General features: G+C 41.1%; 1 protein-coding gene across 6 annotated transcripts in view; it reads left to right on the forward strand.

Moving 5' to 3' along the window:
• Nucleotides 1-14,925, forward strand: part of STAT2 (signal transducer and activator of transcription 2) — a 126,487-nt gene extending 111,562 nt beyond the window's left edge. For 5 of the 6 annotated variants that reach the window (XM_040341048.1, XM_040341050.1, XM_040341054.1 and 2 more), the window contains 4 exons: nucleotides 2,757-2,945; nucleotides 9,274-9,328; nucleotides 10,188-10,450; nucleotides 13,899-14,925. In XM_040341048.1, coding sequence (XP_040196982.1) covers nucleotides 2,757-2,945; nucleotides 9,274-9,328; nucleotides 10,188-10,450; nucleotides 13,899-14,008 — 617 coding nt within the window. In that variant the 3' untranslated portion in view covers nucleotides 14,009-14,925. Of the gene's footprint in view, nucleotides 1-2,756; nucleotides 2,946-9,273; nucleotides 9,329-10,187; nucleotides 10,451-12,304; nucleotides 12,511-13,898 lie in introns of those variants that run through there. The other variant, XM_040341051.1, reaches the window with a different exon arrangement.
• The last annotated feature ends 289 nt before the right edge of the window (nucleotides 14,926-15,214 follow it).

The following is a 15,214-nucleotide window of genomic DNA, read 5'->3' on the forward strand; positions in this document are numbered from 1 at the left end:
TGAAAATGCTGGTTACATGTCTCTGACATCAATACGTGGAGACATTGACCTGGAAACAGCATTCACATGAGAAAAGATCAAAAACACTTAATCTGCATATGTATTCCAAATTGGTAAGTGTTGAAGATATTGGATAAGTTTGACTGCTAGGGAACTAGTATGCTCAGAAAGAAGGTCAGCAACACCAGCGCCAAGTAGTCTTAAACCCAAAAGAAAGCATTTATTATATTGCAGCTCACCAGTTCTTAGATGTGATGGCTGCATTTGTTTTCTTTTTTAGGCATTCTTTCCTTTATTTTAACTTGGTGATCTGGCCAGTATGTCTGTTGTTTTTCAAAAGAACAGTCTGCCCTGTAGATGTAAAAGTTACATGGTTGAGAAAAAACATTTACAGTGGAACCTTGGATTACAGGCATAATGTGTTCCAGGAGAATGCTCGTAATCCAAAGTACTTGCATATCAAAGCGAGTTTCCCCATTGAAGTCAATGGAAACCAAAATAATTTGTTCTGCATTGACTTCAATGGCATGCAATACCGCATGCGACCAGAGGTGGGGGGCGCCGGAGAGCCTCGGAATCACTCGGAAAGGCCCGAGGACACCTTGACTGACCTCGGAAAGGCTTGTGAACTGAGTATTTGCGAGCATTTCCGAACTGCGGCGTTTGCCTCTGCTCGTGTCCGGCGCCCCCTCCCCACCTCAGGCCAAATGCGGTACTGCACGTTTCTTTGTCTTAAATCCTGCTCATTTAGCGAGACAACACTCGCAAACCAAGTCAGGATTTAAAAAAATACAGTGCTCGTATTGCGAAACGCTTGTTAACCGCGTTACTCGCAATCCAAAGTTCCACTGTACTACTGGCAGGGCTGCTTGCAATAATCAGTTTTTATTAATGTAAAACCCTAAAAGGGAAAAAAAATGTTTGCTGTAACTGCTCATAAAGTGTTAGCTGGAGTATGGCTTTGGTTTGTTAGTGTATCTAAAACCGCTAGTACATCTAACACTACCCTCCCTCAAAAAATGCTGCTGTTCAAAGATACTCCTGTGAATAGAAGCATGTTTTATGTCGTACTAGGTTCAGCTTTTAATCAGCCAGATTACAGTTCTGTTGCCTCTAGATCAGTGTTTCTCAACTCCTGTCCTCAGGACCCACTAACAGGCCAGATTTTAGGTATTACCTTGGGGAGATGCAGACGAGAATACTGCAATCACTGAGCAGCAAATGATCTCACCTGTGATCTATTTCAGTTATTATTATTATAATACGTGATTTATATAGCGCCAACAGTTTATGCATCGCTTTACAATGTACAGGGGAGACAACACAATTACAGTTCAATACAGAATGTACAGGAGGGCCCTGCTTGTAGAGCTTACATTCTAAAGGGGGGGGGGGGGGGTGGTACAAAAGGTAATGGCTGCAAAGAATGATTTGATGGGGGTGGCTCAGGGACAGTTGTTAGGTGGGTATGGCATAGGCTTCCCTGAAAAAATGATATTTCAGGGATCTCCTAAAGGTGGACAGGGTAGGGGCTGATTGGATATGCCGGGGCAGGGAGTTCCAGAGGATGGGAGAGGCTCTGTAGAAGTCCTGAAGATCATGGGAGGAGGTAGCAAGGGAGCTAGAGAGCAGGAGGTCCTGGGAGGAGCGAAGTTATCTTGCAAACCTGGCCTGTTAGTGGGTCCTGAGGACAGGAGTTAAGAACCACTGCTCTTGATGATACTGCATACCTTTTAATCTAAGACGCTGTTGTCTGAGCAGTTTTTGATATATCCCATGTGGGACATACATTTTGCAGACATATTAGTTATCCTCCCCTCCACATTTTTTTCTATTTATGTTGTTAATTTTGCACTAACCAATTTCATGCTATTATATGACTATTTTTATTCTGTGGAAATTACCTCTATGGAGCAATTTCTCAATTTTTTCTCCAAAAAAATTCAATAAACACATTGATATACAAATATGCCCCAGTGCTCCTTCATCCGGAGTGGGGCCCTCGAATACAGGAGGTGTGTTACTGGCTGGATCACTAATTGAAAACAGTGGAGAAAATGGCCTAAAATAAGAGAACTAATGCGGCTACCACATCTAATGATTGGTAAACTGCAATAAATTAAATTTTTAATGGTGGGTTTACTACTGCCTTCAGTGCCGATTTCCTTTCGTATGCTTAAAGCTGTATAAGCCCAAACCCAAAATACCTTTTTTTTTTTTATTTCATTTTAGTTGGTCGTGTGACTATATGCTCTTTCCTTGTTTGAGCTCCGTGGGTCAGGGACAGAGATTCCAAACGACATTTCAAATTCAAAGAGCTATTGTCGCATGACTCTTACACTGTCAATACGACATTGCAGGGCTAGGCACGGGGGCATATTGGCATGGTGTCTTGTAGGTCCCATCGAAAAAGAAGGGTCACTGGACACTTCCCTAGTTAGCAGGGTTAGGGGGTAATAGGAAGCCTAGGATTTGTCAAGGAGGCCTGGCAGGATCACCAGGTATTCAGTGTGGGGTAGAAGAATGTAATCCCAAACTTTTTATATTTAGGTTTACATACACTTTAAATATGGCAGTTTTTTCTAGTGTTCCATATCTCCCCTATACAGTAATATATTTGATGTGCCAAACAGCATTATTCAAAAATGTACGTGGAAATTATTTTTAACAATTGTCAACTTTTGTGTCCTAGTTTTTATTATTTTTAGAGACTAGTAGATCCATTTCCTAACTTGATGTGGGCCTTCTCCCAATAGGAAGCTACGCTATCCGCTCTGTGCAGCCATACACAAAGAAGGAGCTATCGCACATCCCCCTCACTGAAATTATTCGCAACTACCAACTTTTAGCAGAAGAAAACATTCCGGAAAACCCACTGAAATATCTCTACCCTAACGTCCCCAAGGATGATGCCTTTGGGGAGTACTATGAACAGAGAAGTGAGAGTAAGTCAAGTACTTCATACTTTGCCTTATCCAGCTATATCAGTGTTTTATCACAGTTATGCGATTTTGGAGTTTTATTTGAGATAATGCAAAGAGAGATCACACCAATTTCTTTACGTATCCATTTAATTAAAGCGGTGGTTCACCCTCCATAACAACTTTTTAGCATAAAATTTGGCATAGTAGCGCGAGCTACAGTATGCCTGTCTTTATTTTTTTATCCCCGTACTCACTGTGCACTCGTAGATACAAGATTACGACTCCCCGCGGGGAATGGGCGTTCCTATGGAGAGGGAAGGTGATTGACGGCCGGCTCTGGCACGTCACGCTCCCCGAAGACAGCCGGAACAGGTCTCGGCTCTTCACGGCGCTATAAGGCGCCTGCGCACAGACTATGCGCAGGCGCCGTGAGGCGGCAAGTCCTATTTCGGCTATTTCCGGAGAAGCGTGACGTGCCAGAGCCGGCCGTCAATCACCTTCTCTCTCCATAGAAACGCCCATTCCCCGCTGGGAGTCGTAATCTTGTATCTACGAGTGCACAGTGAGTACGGGGATAAAAAAATAAAGACAGGCATACTGTAGCTCGCGCTACTATGCCGAATTTTATGCTAGAGGGAAATTTTTTTTTTTTTTTTTTTTATCAATAGGGTGATAAAGTAATTACAGATAAAAAATGTAATAATATTAGAAAATATAAAAAGGATACTTGGCTATAGATGCCTTTATGATCGTAATCAGATGCGTGCATGATGGTAGCTCTGAGATGAAACCCAACTTTTACAACGTTTTAGCTGTGTTATAGACAGGACTTGTATGTAAGGAAATGACAAACCCCCCTTGCAAGCAACATGACCTTTTAAGGACTTGGTCAGTTTGTAATGACATTATTTTGGTATGAAGTCAGCTAGGGTAACCAGGCTTTGAAAGTTTTTTTTAGATATTATGAGGCCACCAACGCTGTATCCTGGCCTAGGCCAACAAGGCCCAGGCCTAGGGCAGCACTTTGCAGGGGGGCAGCACGGAAAAAGCCCCCTGCCGGCTTGTGCTACACTGGTAGTGTAACGCAAGCTGCTTCTAATTTTTACTGTCCTATCATCCTGTACCACAAACCTTCCTCACTGTGCTATATGTTTTCTGCTGCACCATTGGCACGGTTATATCTTCTTAGACCTCTCCATAAAATTATCAGAAATTTGTGCTTAAAGTAGAACTATAGGCAACATTTTTTTTTTTTTCATTTTGGATAGCGTAAGGGAGAGTTGTATCCCATGTCAGTTTATTTTTTACCCTGACCTATTGCAGAGATTTTCCTTCACTTCCTGCTGCATAGCCAAACAGAAAGTGAGAGGAAATCTATGCAAATTAAGGGAATCCATTGCCCTCCCCAGACCCTTTAGAACTAGTGTCCCCACTCAAAAACTTCAGGGTGGGTCTTAAACAGAAAAGGGTGTGGCCTTGACAGGAAGGTGTGGATCATATTTAAATTATGGGGTGCATAAGTTTAGTCAGGCCTAGGGCAGCACAAAACTTAAATACACTACTGGAGGCAACTTTAATAAGGACAAATTTAATTTCCCTATGCACCTAGTTAATTTACATTCCCCCCCACTTCTGGTACCAAATGTTTTATCACATTTATGTGCTAGTTTTACGTTTTTAGGCTTGTATTCAAGATGGGCAAAGAGAGATCACACAAACACTTGACGGGTATAACATTTAATCAATTAATGATAGATACAGATAACAAATGCAATAATATTAGAAGATGTAACAATAAAAATATAGATGCCATTCCCGCCTCAAAGTCCCTTGTCTTATACAACACGGCACAGATGATCAGACCCAGCCACATACTCGCCCTGGTTGAGACTCAACCCTAACAAGTATTTACCTGTCACAAAAAGGGGGTTTTGGGACATTAAATGAGAGATGTAAACCAAAAAACATTTTATTACTTTAAGTTATGAGGTCATATACAGCATACTCAATGACAAAAAGTGCATACACAAGATCACATAAATGCAAGACATGCCAAAAACCACATATGCATATTAACTCTGGTACTTTTGAAAATCATGGGGTGAAGATAAGTCCTGCACAACATAGGCCACTGGAAGGGCTGGGTGGTATTTAAAAGTCTTGAGCAGAACATAAACATGTAAAAAAACATATATATGGACATCATGCATCTATGTAGGCCCGATGCATTTCGTTGGGGTGTACCAATGCTTCAGGGGCTAATGCAATGGTGATCTTTAAAGCATCATAACCATATTGTATAGTGTTGTAGCTAAATAATAAGGGTAAGTAGTGGGTATAGGATACAGAATGAGCATCCCTATAAATACTCATGTCAACTGTATAGATGTAAACAGAGGATCAGAGCTGCTCGAGATGTCTGGCATGGGAGCTGAGGTAGAGAAACGTGGACAAGCTGGAAGCACTGTGGATTCCCCAAACACAATGTGCAAGTATAGGTGACAGTGAGCTAACACTAAAAGTATTTGAGAAGTGTGAAAAACTCATACACCAGGTCAGATGGAGGGAAAAAACGAAGCATGAATAAAAGAACAGATATTCAAAAAGCTGAATATGTTATGAGAGGCCGCCAGGCTTCAGATGCTACTAGGAGAATGGTGAATGTGATTCACAATGTGGGACTGATGGGAACGCCTTCTCTGCTTCTTTCTCTGGATGCAGAGAAGGCGTTCGACAGGGTTAATTGGGACTACTTGAACTTGACTCTTCGGAAATTTGGATTTGCTGGGCCTATCCTTGAAGCAATACTGGCTCTGTATACTACTCCTACAGCCAGAGTTTTTACCTCAGGTCTTTTATCTAAACCTTTTGATATTTCCAACGGAACTCGACAGGGGTGTCCACTTTCTCCCCTAATTTTCAACATGCTGATTGAACCCCTGGCAGAACATGTTAGAACTAATTCTAAAATTTCAGGAATTAATATTGGCAATCAAGTACATAAAATAAGCTTGTTTGCGGATGATGTCATCTTAATGATAACTAATCCATTCTCCTCCTTACCCGAAATCCAAAAGCTTCTATCCTGGTTTGGCGAGGTTTCATTTTACAAGGCTAATGCCTTGAAGTCACTCATCTTAGACATTGGAGTTGATGCTGTTAATAAAAATTTGTTGCAACATCAATTCCCCTATGTTTGGGCGGATTCCACCATCTGTTCATGTTCATCTTACAAGGACCACCGAAAAATTATATGAACACAACTACCTTGCCCTTAGAAGTAAACTACAAACTGACCTTCAGATTTTGAGCAAATTCGAATTTTCTTGGTGGGGTAGATTATCAGCCTTCAAAATGGTACATCTTCCACAAGTTTTATATTTTTTCAGGACTTTGCCCATTCCTGTTCCTGTAATGTTTTTTAAGTCCATGCAATCTATCTTGTCTAAATTTGTCTGGAATGGGAAGAAATCCAGGTGTACTCATGATAGGTTAATTAAACATAGAATGAGCGGTGGAACTGGATATATTGATTTCCAGGACTATTATCATTCCTCCATCTTGTCCCAACTGAAGGAGTGGTTCTATCATACTCCTACTACTCAATGGGGGCTGATAGAGGCTAGTTACTGTACGTATGGTTCTACCAACCTCTGGTTGTTTGGTTCTCTATTGGGTGTTAAGACCCCAATACACTTACCTCCTACGATGCTTGCATCCATACGAACTTGGCAAAAATTTATAAGCTCCACTGGTCTAGCAGGGCCCGGAGTCGAAGTTAGAATTCCCATCCAAACATTATACTTTGTTACTAACAGGATGCCGATTTCCTTTTGGAACCAGAAAGGTATTAGGTATCTGGACGACTTTTATTCGAATGGATACATCAAGACCTTTTCTTCTATCCAATCGGAATATGACCTCCCTCACACCAACGAGTTTCAATATACTCAATTAATGCATTGTCTATATAAACTTGGCAATATTTCCAAACAAGTTAATGCTTCAGCTTGGACCTATTTTTCTTCGCCAATACGACAAAATAAGGGCATTTCTTTATTTTATCAATTAATGCAACAAAAACGAGTTTTTAATAAATCTGCCTCCCATCTTCTTTGGGAAAAAGATCTTAAATGCTCTTTCACGAATGACCAATGGCGCTTGGCCTGTAAGGCCAATCAATCTGCCACTCGTTGCACCTCCTTGTGGGAGTTATCTATCAAAATCACTTTGCGTTGGTACCTTACTCCGGTAATAGTGTCTAAATCTGACCCCCAAACCCCTGCAGCTTGTTGGAGACGTTGCCCAACTTCAGTCAGAGGAGACATATTCCATATATTATGGAGTTGTCCAAAGCTCACAGTCTATTGGCCAGGAATCTTCAATATAATATCTGACCTGACTCAAACACGAGTGGCTCCTGATCCAGCATTGGCTATTTTATCATTAGGAATAGACAGGTTTTCATTTAATCTTCGTAGAACGATAACCCATCTACTCTTGGCAGCTAGATTGTCGATTACAAGAAAGTGGAAAGATCCCGATCCACCTTCCCCTGATGACGCTATTGACCTCTTGGATTTACATAATTCCTTTGAAAGGATTTTAGCGTCATCCTTGGGCTCTCTTCATAAATACTCAATCCAATGGGACCTCTGGAACGTCTGGTTCAAAAACAGGACATAATTCTGTTTACCTTATTTCCTCCGACACGTTGTTTACTATTCAGATAGGAAATATGAGAGGAGATAGCTCTCGAACACTATGATTCCCATATGGAATGTTCGGGAAAGCTAGTTCCTTTATTTTGTTGTTTGCTAATGTATTTCTTTCTTTTTCCTATGATATTGTGATTTGATCTCTTATTGACTTGATACTATTGAGAAAATATTCTACAGAAAATACTCTACAATTTTTCTTATGATGATTGGTAGTATTATATTGCTTAGCCAACACATATCTGTATGTTAGATAATGAGTATTACTTTGTCTCCTACTGTTACGATGCATTGTGTACTATATGCTATTGTAATGCATTATTTTGTTTGATTGAAAAATATCAATAAAAAACTATTGAAATAAAAAAAGCTGAATATGAGAAAGAAAGAAAAGAAACACCCCCTCGGTGGGATGATATAGAAACCAAGAAAGACATAGTGCTAAGAGTATAGGTGAAACCTATGATGATTTATCTGGTTGGTTCACATAAAACTGGGAACCAAAATCACAAGTGAATGCTTGCATGTAAGGCTCTGCATGCATCTCATATAAAGTCCCAAACTGTTCTTAGTAAGTTTTTAGCTGTGTTATAAACAGGTATTGTATGTAAGGAAATTACCAATGCCTCTTGCAAGCAACATGGCCTTTTAAAACGGAGGTCCAGCTGGGAATTTTTTTTTTTAAAAGTCAGCAGCTACAAACACTGTAGCTGCTGACTTTTTATAAGCACACTTACCTGTCCAGGGTGCCCGCCTGAGGCCGATCCATCCTCCGGATCGTGTTCCGCCATCCTCACTAAGGCTTTATTGCTGGCTGTGTCTGCTGGAGATATTCACCCCTCTACTTATCCTGATGACCATTCTCACTTGAACAACAAGTGAGGAGTAGATCAAATCTTTTGAGTTTTTTCAGAGCAAAAGGTGAGGGAAGGTCTTCCAATGGGGACGCCTGTTCCAGTGACATTCCATCTACTTCAGGGGGATTTCTTCCTATTTCCTTTTGCATCTCCAGGACAGAAAGTAAGAAGAAATCCCAACGAGAACACAGACAGCAATAAATAACTTACTAGGGTTTAACACTTCTGTAATCTAAAGCTAAAACTGCCCTTTTTCAGGCACTTCCTTTTGCAGGGTGAAAACTGTCTCCTGCCACCTGTGGTGGAGGCTGTGCTGGTACATTGCGAAGGCATGGTCCATCGTTGTCACTATCAGCATGCTGGACGATAGCAATGATGTGCAGTGAGTGCATGTAGACAGGAAGTGGCTGAAGGAAACTGGAGGAGACCCAGCAGCACAGAGATTAAAAAAAAGGTCAAAAACAAAAACTATTGCAGTTGTTTATGATACACAGTGCTTTAGCAAACTAATGTCAACTAGTTAAAGGTTTAGACCTGCTTTAAACAACATATCATAGCAGTCCAAGATTTAGATCTTTGATTTAAGTAAAACCTTTTCAAAACAAAACATTAAAAAAAAAATACATTTCCTGATGAACCTGAACTGTCTGTTCAGTATTTTGTATCCTGTTACATGACATTTGTGTAGCTATTATTCGAAAGTAAAAATAAGCCGGATAAACTTTGCCCGATTTCTCTGCTAGTTTTATCATAAAGATACTTTTTCTTTTTCAGTAACACTGGAATATCAGAAGTACATGAAGCGAAGGCTAATCATTGTTTCTGAACGGTAAGCTACGGAATTGGAAAGACAGGAGAGTGAATGTAGCAGTAAACAGCTATGGATGTCCCAAGCATACAACAGGCCCATCTATCAGCTAATCCTCTGCCCTTCCGGAGGATGCAGCTGCCCCAATGAAACAATGTTATTGCCTGCTGCTGTTGCCACCCATGTTATTGCCTGCTGCTGTTGCCACCCATTGCACACACGGCTTCTAGAAAGCCGCTGGATATACACCCACAGCTAAATCCCCAGATGCTCTGGTGGCAGGGGCGGACTAACCACTCATGGGGCCCCCGGGCAATAGAAGATTATGGGGCCCCCAGGCTTACAGATGGCCACCATGCCAGGAGGCGGTACAGAGGCGGGGCAGCTAAAATCTCGGGATATTCACATCAAAAGCATGTCAGTTTCTGACATATCAGGGACAGATGTAAAAAAACACAGATTTTTACATACTGTCCCTGGTTTTACTGAGCCTGGCTACCCTGATGGGGCCCCCTAGTGGCATGGGGCCCTCGGGCAGTGCCCGAGTGCTTCAATGGCCAGTCCGCCCCTGTCTGGTGGGTATAGGTCAGCCCTTCCTGCCCCTTGCACATTCCTATTAGCCATAAAGGTTGCCTGTCATAGTGATCAGCCAATAGAAATACATTGGGGCAAGTTTAGCAGCAAAATGTAGTAGCAAGGTTTAGCAGCAAGCCCTCCCCCTTCCAAATCTATATAGCGTAGGGGTGTACCCAACTTGCCATGAAAAGGTGCATTGTATTGGAGCTCAGCCAGCATTATAAGTTTACTCCAATAATTGTGATATCACCTTGCAATCCTATTCTTTGTATTAAAAAGACAATTTTTTTTTTCTTAATTCTAGGAACATAGATGATTCACAGAGCAGTATTGCTTCTGGAACTCCACAACACTCTGCTGAAACCCCACAACACTCTGCTGAAACCCCACAGTATGACCCTGATACACCCTTGAGCTACCCCTTTCAGGACTTTGATGCACTTGGAACTGAATTGGTGAATCAGTTATTTAGTAGTAGTCTTGATCCACAGAACAATATTGCTGCTGGTAGGGCACAGTACTTCCCCGAAGCAGCAGTACATAATTATCCACCTGGAACACCACATAGTAAGTATTCTTGTAACTGCTAAACGTGATATATTAATGGTGAGCTTGTGCTAGGTGCGGCAAAATAGCTTGAAGTGTTGAAGCTGTACTTTACAAAACAACAGTGAAACAAAAGCTGATAAACGTTCCCCAGATCCATGGAGCTTGCCTTTCTGGTGCCTTAACAGCAGTTTGGGGGGGGGGGGTCTAGAAGAGGAGGATCTGGGCTTTGCTGTGAAAATCCACTGCTTAGGGCAGGCAAGTATAACATGTTTGTTAATTTTATTTTTAAAAACGAGACTTTACAAAGGCAGAAGTTTTTTGATCTTAATGCATTCTATGCATTAAGACCAAAAAGCCTTGTGTGTGCAGCATCCCCTCTCAGCCCCCTAATACTTATCTGAGGTCCCTCCCTGGGCAGTGGTGTCCACGAGTGTCTCGGCCATCCGAGATTCTCCCTCCTGATTGGCTGAGACAAAGCATCCGCGCCAATTGCTGCCACTGCTGTCATCAAAGTCAACTAGCCAATCAGGGGAGAGAGGAGGCTGGGGCGGGGCTCTGTGTCGGAATGGACACAGGGAGCTATGACTCGGCATGGGTTCCCCCATAGCAAGCTGCTTGCTGTGGGGGCACTGAACAGGAGGGAGGGGCCAGGATCACAGAAGAGGAGGATCTGGGCTGTTCTGTGCAAATCCACTGCAACAGAGCAGGCAAGTATTACATGTTTGTTATTTTTATAGGGGGAAAAAAACTAGACTTTACAATCACTTTAGTGTCTTAATGGAGAGTGCAAGAAGTCTTATCATTGTATTAATTAAGCTGGCCATACATTATTGTTCACTTCACATTTACTAAAACAAGACAGACCTAGACGATCCATTCAGTTTGTAAAAAAATGTAGGCAGGTTGGTTGTTGGTGAATTTAAAAGAGATTGTACAAAAAACATTTATGGTGTATGGTTGGCATTAGTCTAATGCCGCGTACACTCGACCGTTTTTAATGTCATGGAAAAAACGTAATTTTTCTTGACGTGATTCTTGTCAAGCCTGCCTTGCAAACACACGATCGTGAAAAAAAAATGCTCGAGCAAAGCACGGTGACGTACAACACGTACGACGGCACTATAAAGGGGAAGTTCCATTCTATTGGCGACACCCTTTGGGCTGATTATTCAAATTTCCCTTCTCATAACCTGCTTCTGAGCATGCGTGTTTTTTTCCCCGTCGTTAAAGCCTACACACAACGTGAAAAATTACGATCAGAAAAAATAGAGCATGTTCAAAATTTTTAATGCCCATTTTTCACGTCGAGAAAAATGCTCTGGAGCCTACACACTATAGTTTTTAATACCAATTTAAAAAATGTAATTTTTCTCGTCATGAAAAACGGTCGTGTGTACGCGCCATTAGAATAGATGGGAACATGCATTAGCAAGGTAACTCATTGACATTCCCATCAGATTGGTCAAGCTGCTTTGCAACTTATAAGCATACATAGGAAATACATACATCTGTTTCGAGGGTCTTCTTAAGTTGTATAGCAACCTGATCCTCCCCTTCTACCAATGTTACTGCTGATGGTCATGAATGGCGTCTCCACCATACCCTTCAGGGAGGACCGATGAGCTCTATCACTCCTACATTTCTAGGTGCAATACTGTATTCAATTCAATAATAAATCCCTCAGTTTTTACAACACTATAACATGCACTTGTCTATTAGACTCTCTGTGCCAAAAACAGGCTGCTTGAACATATGTCAGCCAGACAATTGGAGAGTTAACATTATGAATACAAGAACATCTGAATGATATTAATGTGCATGAGTATTTTGCAGGATAAATTTACCCTTATTTTTTTTTTAATTCTTATACAGAAAGATTCTGGCAGTAAATGTGGTTGTAACCCAGACACCTTTTTTGTCAGCTGGACAGAAAATAATATGTTGAATATTAAATCGGCTACGCGCGATGTCTTATGAGGCATATTTGTGTATTTTAATGAAAACCTTTTAATATTTTGTCTTAAAAGAGAAGTATGAGATTTTTTTTAATTTTAGATTAATACTTACCTATGTGGATGGAGCATCAGACCGATGCAGCAGCGGTCTCTGCACTGAGAGACAGATCTCCAAGAGGAGAGCTGCTGACTGTCAGTCAGCGTCTCTCCTCTTTGCTTCTCCACGCTCATTGGAGCGCTGAGCTGTGGAGAGGCAGGGAGCGGCTGCCTCAGCGAGCCATTGAGACGCTGAGACTGCCATCAAACAAAACAGCTGGTAAGTCTAGACTTGGAAGTCTGGATGATGCGATGGCAGTGACGTCAGCAGAGAGCGGAGTTCAGACTGCTTTCCGGTGAAAATGGGTCAAAGGAGTTCTAAACAAATTGCACTCCTGTGACCCAGAGGAGAGGCCCAGCCTAAAAAGCTCAGGGTGGACTTCTCATTTCAAGTATTTCTATTAGAAGGTTGGGTAAAACTATTAAAAACACAATTCAATTATACATATACAATGCTGTTTTACCTGTTAAAGGATTTCTGTCCATCTAGTGCAGAGATTCAGCACTGCAGGATGGCACAAGCAGTTTGGTCACCTGATTTTTATCTCATGCAGTTAGGCAATGCAGGTACATCACCTTCCTGCCTCTACACAGTAATAGTAATTATACATTGAAGGAGCAGACTGACTAGGTCATCACTTTACTCTCTCCTTCTGTCAGCATGTCTTCTGCTGCTGCTTGCTTTCCTGGTGTGAGTTTTACTGTACAGAGGAGAGGCCGATACAAATTTTGGTACTTACCCCAGTTGCATGTAAACATAATAACAATGGAGCTTTTAGCAGCTAGATAACACTATAGAAAAAACATACTGGACCTCATTGACTGCTGATATAACTCACTAATAGTCCCCTCACTGCGTCCTGCAACTTACCCCATGGCTAGATATTGCACCCCTCCCCCTCCCCTCGTTACCAGCTCCCCAATCCCCTAGTCCAGGGATCTCCCAACTATAGGCCCTCCAGCTGTTGAGGAATTGCATGTCCCATGAGGTATTGTAAAACTCTGACATTCACAGACGTGACTAGGCATGATGGGAATTTTAGTTCCTGAACAACTGAAGGGCCATAGTTCAGAGACCCCAGCTCTAGTCTATCCTCACATCTTCCCTTATGCTAATTCTACCCACTTCACCCTAACTGCTACTATAAGGCTTCATGTACACGGGACGTTTTTACAACTGCTCCTGAACCATTTAACTTGACAGATAGTAACCCACGTTTAGAACGTCCGTTTTGCCGCGTTTGTATTTGGAAAAAAAAAATATGCCTAATATGTATTGTATATTATTCTAACATTTACTGCTTTCAGCTGTTTTTCAAAAATTATAATTAAAGAATTAAAAGAAACATAATTCAGCTTTAGGATTTAATTTTATGGATGTGGCACTAACATCTAAAATCTTTTTGTCCCTCTAGGTTCCAGGATAGAAGATTTCCTTATAGATCAAAGCAGTGACCCTATGCTTTCAGGACTGCAAGGGGAATCTAGCGAGTTGAACCAGGACACATTCAATGCTTATCAGTGATGCAATGTGTTTACTGCATCCTTGGTCTTTACAATGGAGGTGCACTTCTCCTGTATACATGCACACAGGTGATGACCAGTGCAGTAACTTATTACATTATAAGCAGCTAAGTGAATGAAGCTTTGGGTATTAAAACTGTAAAATCGATTAAATTAAAAAAAAAAATGGTAATAAGAGACACTCAGAATGAAGTTCAGTAGTTAATAGGAACCAGTCTGTTATCGTCTTTTAACAGTTGTGTAGTCGGAATAATTCAGGTTTATTGCGATTGGAAACTGCACAGCAGCGCTGGCTTTATAAGTGATTTAGCTTCCATGATCGTAGGCACATATAATGGATAAGGAATAGACACAGAGTGACTTTATATTAAAGCTCATACAAATCAAATTGGATAGAGCCTTTCTCCAGCCCTGTTGTATAGGGACCTGGGGTGACTTCTAATGATCTCAGAAGGCTGATTGCAGTTGGCTAGTTAGTTATTCTTTTTTTTTTTTTTTTTTTTTTGCAAGAAAGTAGTTTTTTCTCTTTTGCTTGTTTCTCGAATGCATCATGGAGGAGAAACGTGGATACATTTTAGGGGGGTTTTGTGCAATATGTTTGAATAGGAAAAAATACATGCTAATATATTTTTTTTTAAAATGACATGGCTAGAGAGTAGCTTCTTAGCAGCATTATGTGTTAACATGCCTCAGTAGGTATTACTGCCTTGGCCCATCACAGAGTCAAACAATCGATCAACTTGGGGTCCCCTGTAGTTTATTAAGGTAAAAGGCTTTGCACTCCATGCTGTATTCCAGTTAGCAGGATTTCACGATTCTAACTGCAGAAACTGAAATATGTTCAGACAATGTGGTTTAATACTGCTTGCTTATAAGAATTATTTGTTCTACATTATTAAAGAAGCCTATTCATTTAAATGCACCTTGTATATATTTGTATAACATTATCGCCATGTGCAGAAGCTTACAAAAATAATACAAACACTATCCACTCCTCATAAACAAAACCTAACATCTTTTGATTACATCTCTCCCTGATGAAGTTACATGATGAAATGCGTTGGAGGGGAGCTTAGTCACACATACTAGGATTGCCTTTACAATGGATGGACAATATGGATTAATTTTAAAATCATTTGCTGTGATCAGTAGTGCTTGTGTGCATTTACAAATGTCAGTGGTGGATTTTTAATACTTATTTTACCCA

The sequence above is a fragment of the Rana temporaria genome, chromosome 2, assembly GCF_905171775.1.
Source record: "Rana temporaria chromosome 2, aRanTem1.1, whole genome shotgun sequence".
Taxonomy (NCBI): Eukaryota; Metazoa; Chordata; class Amphibia; order Anura; family Ranidae; genus Rana; species Rana temporaria.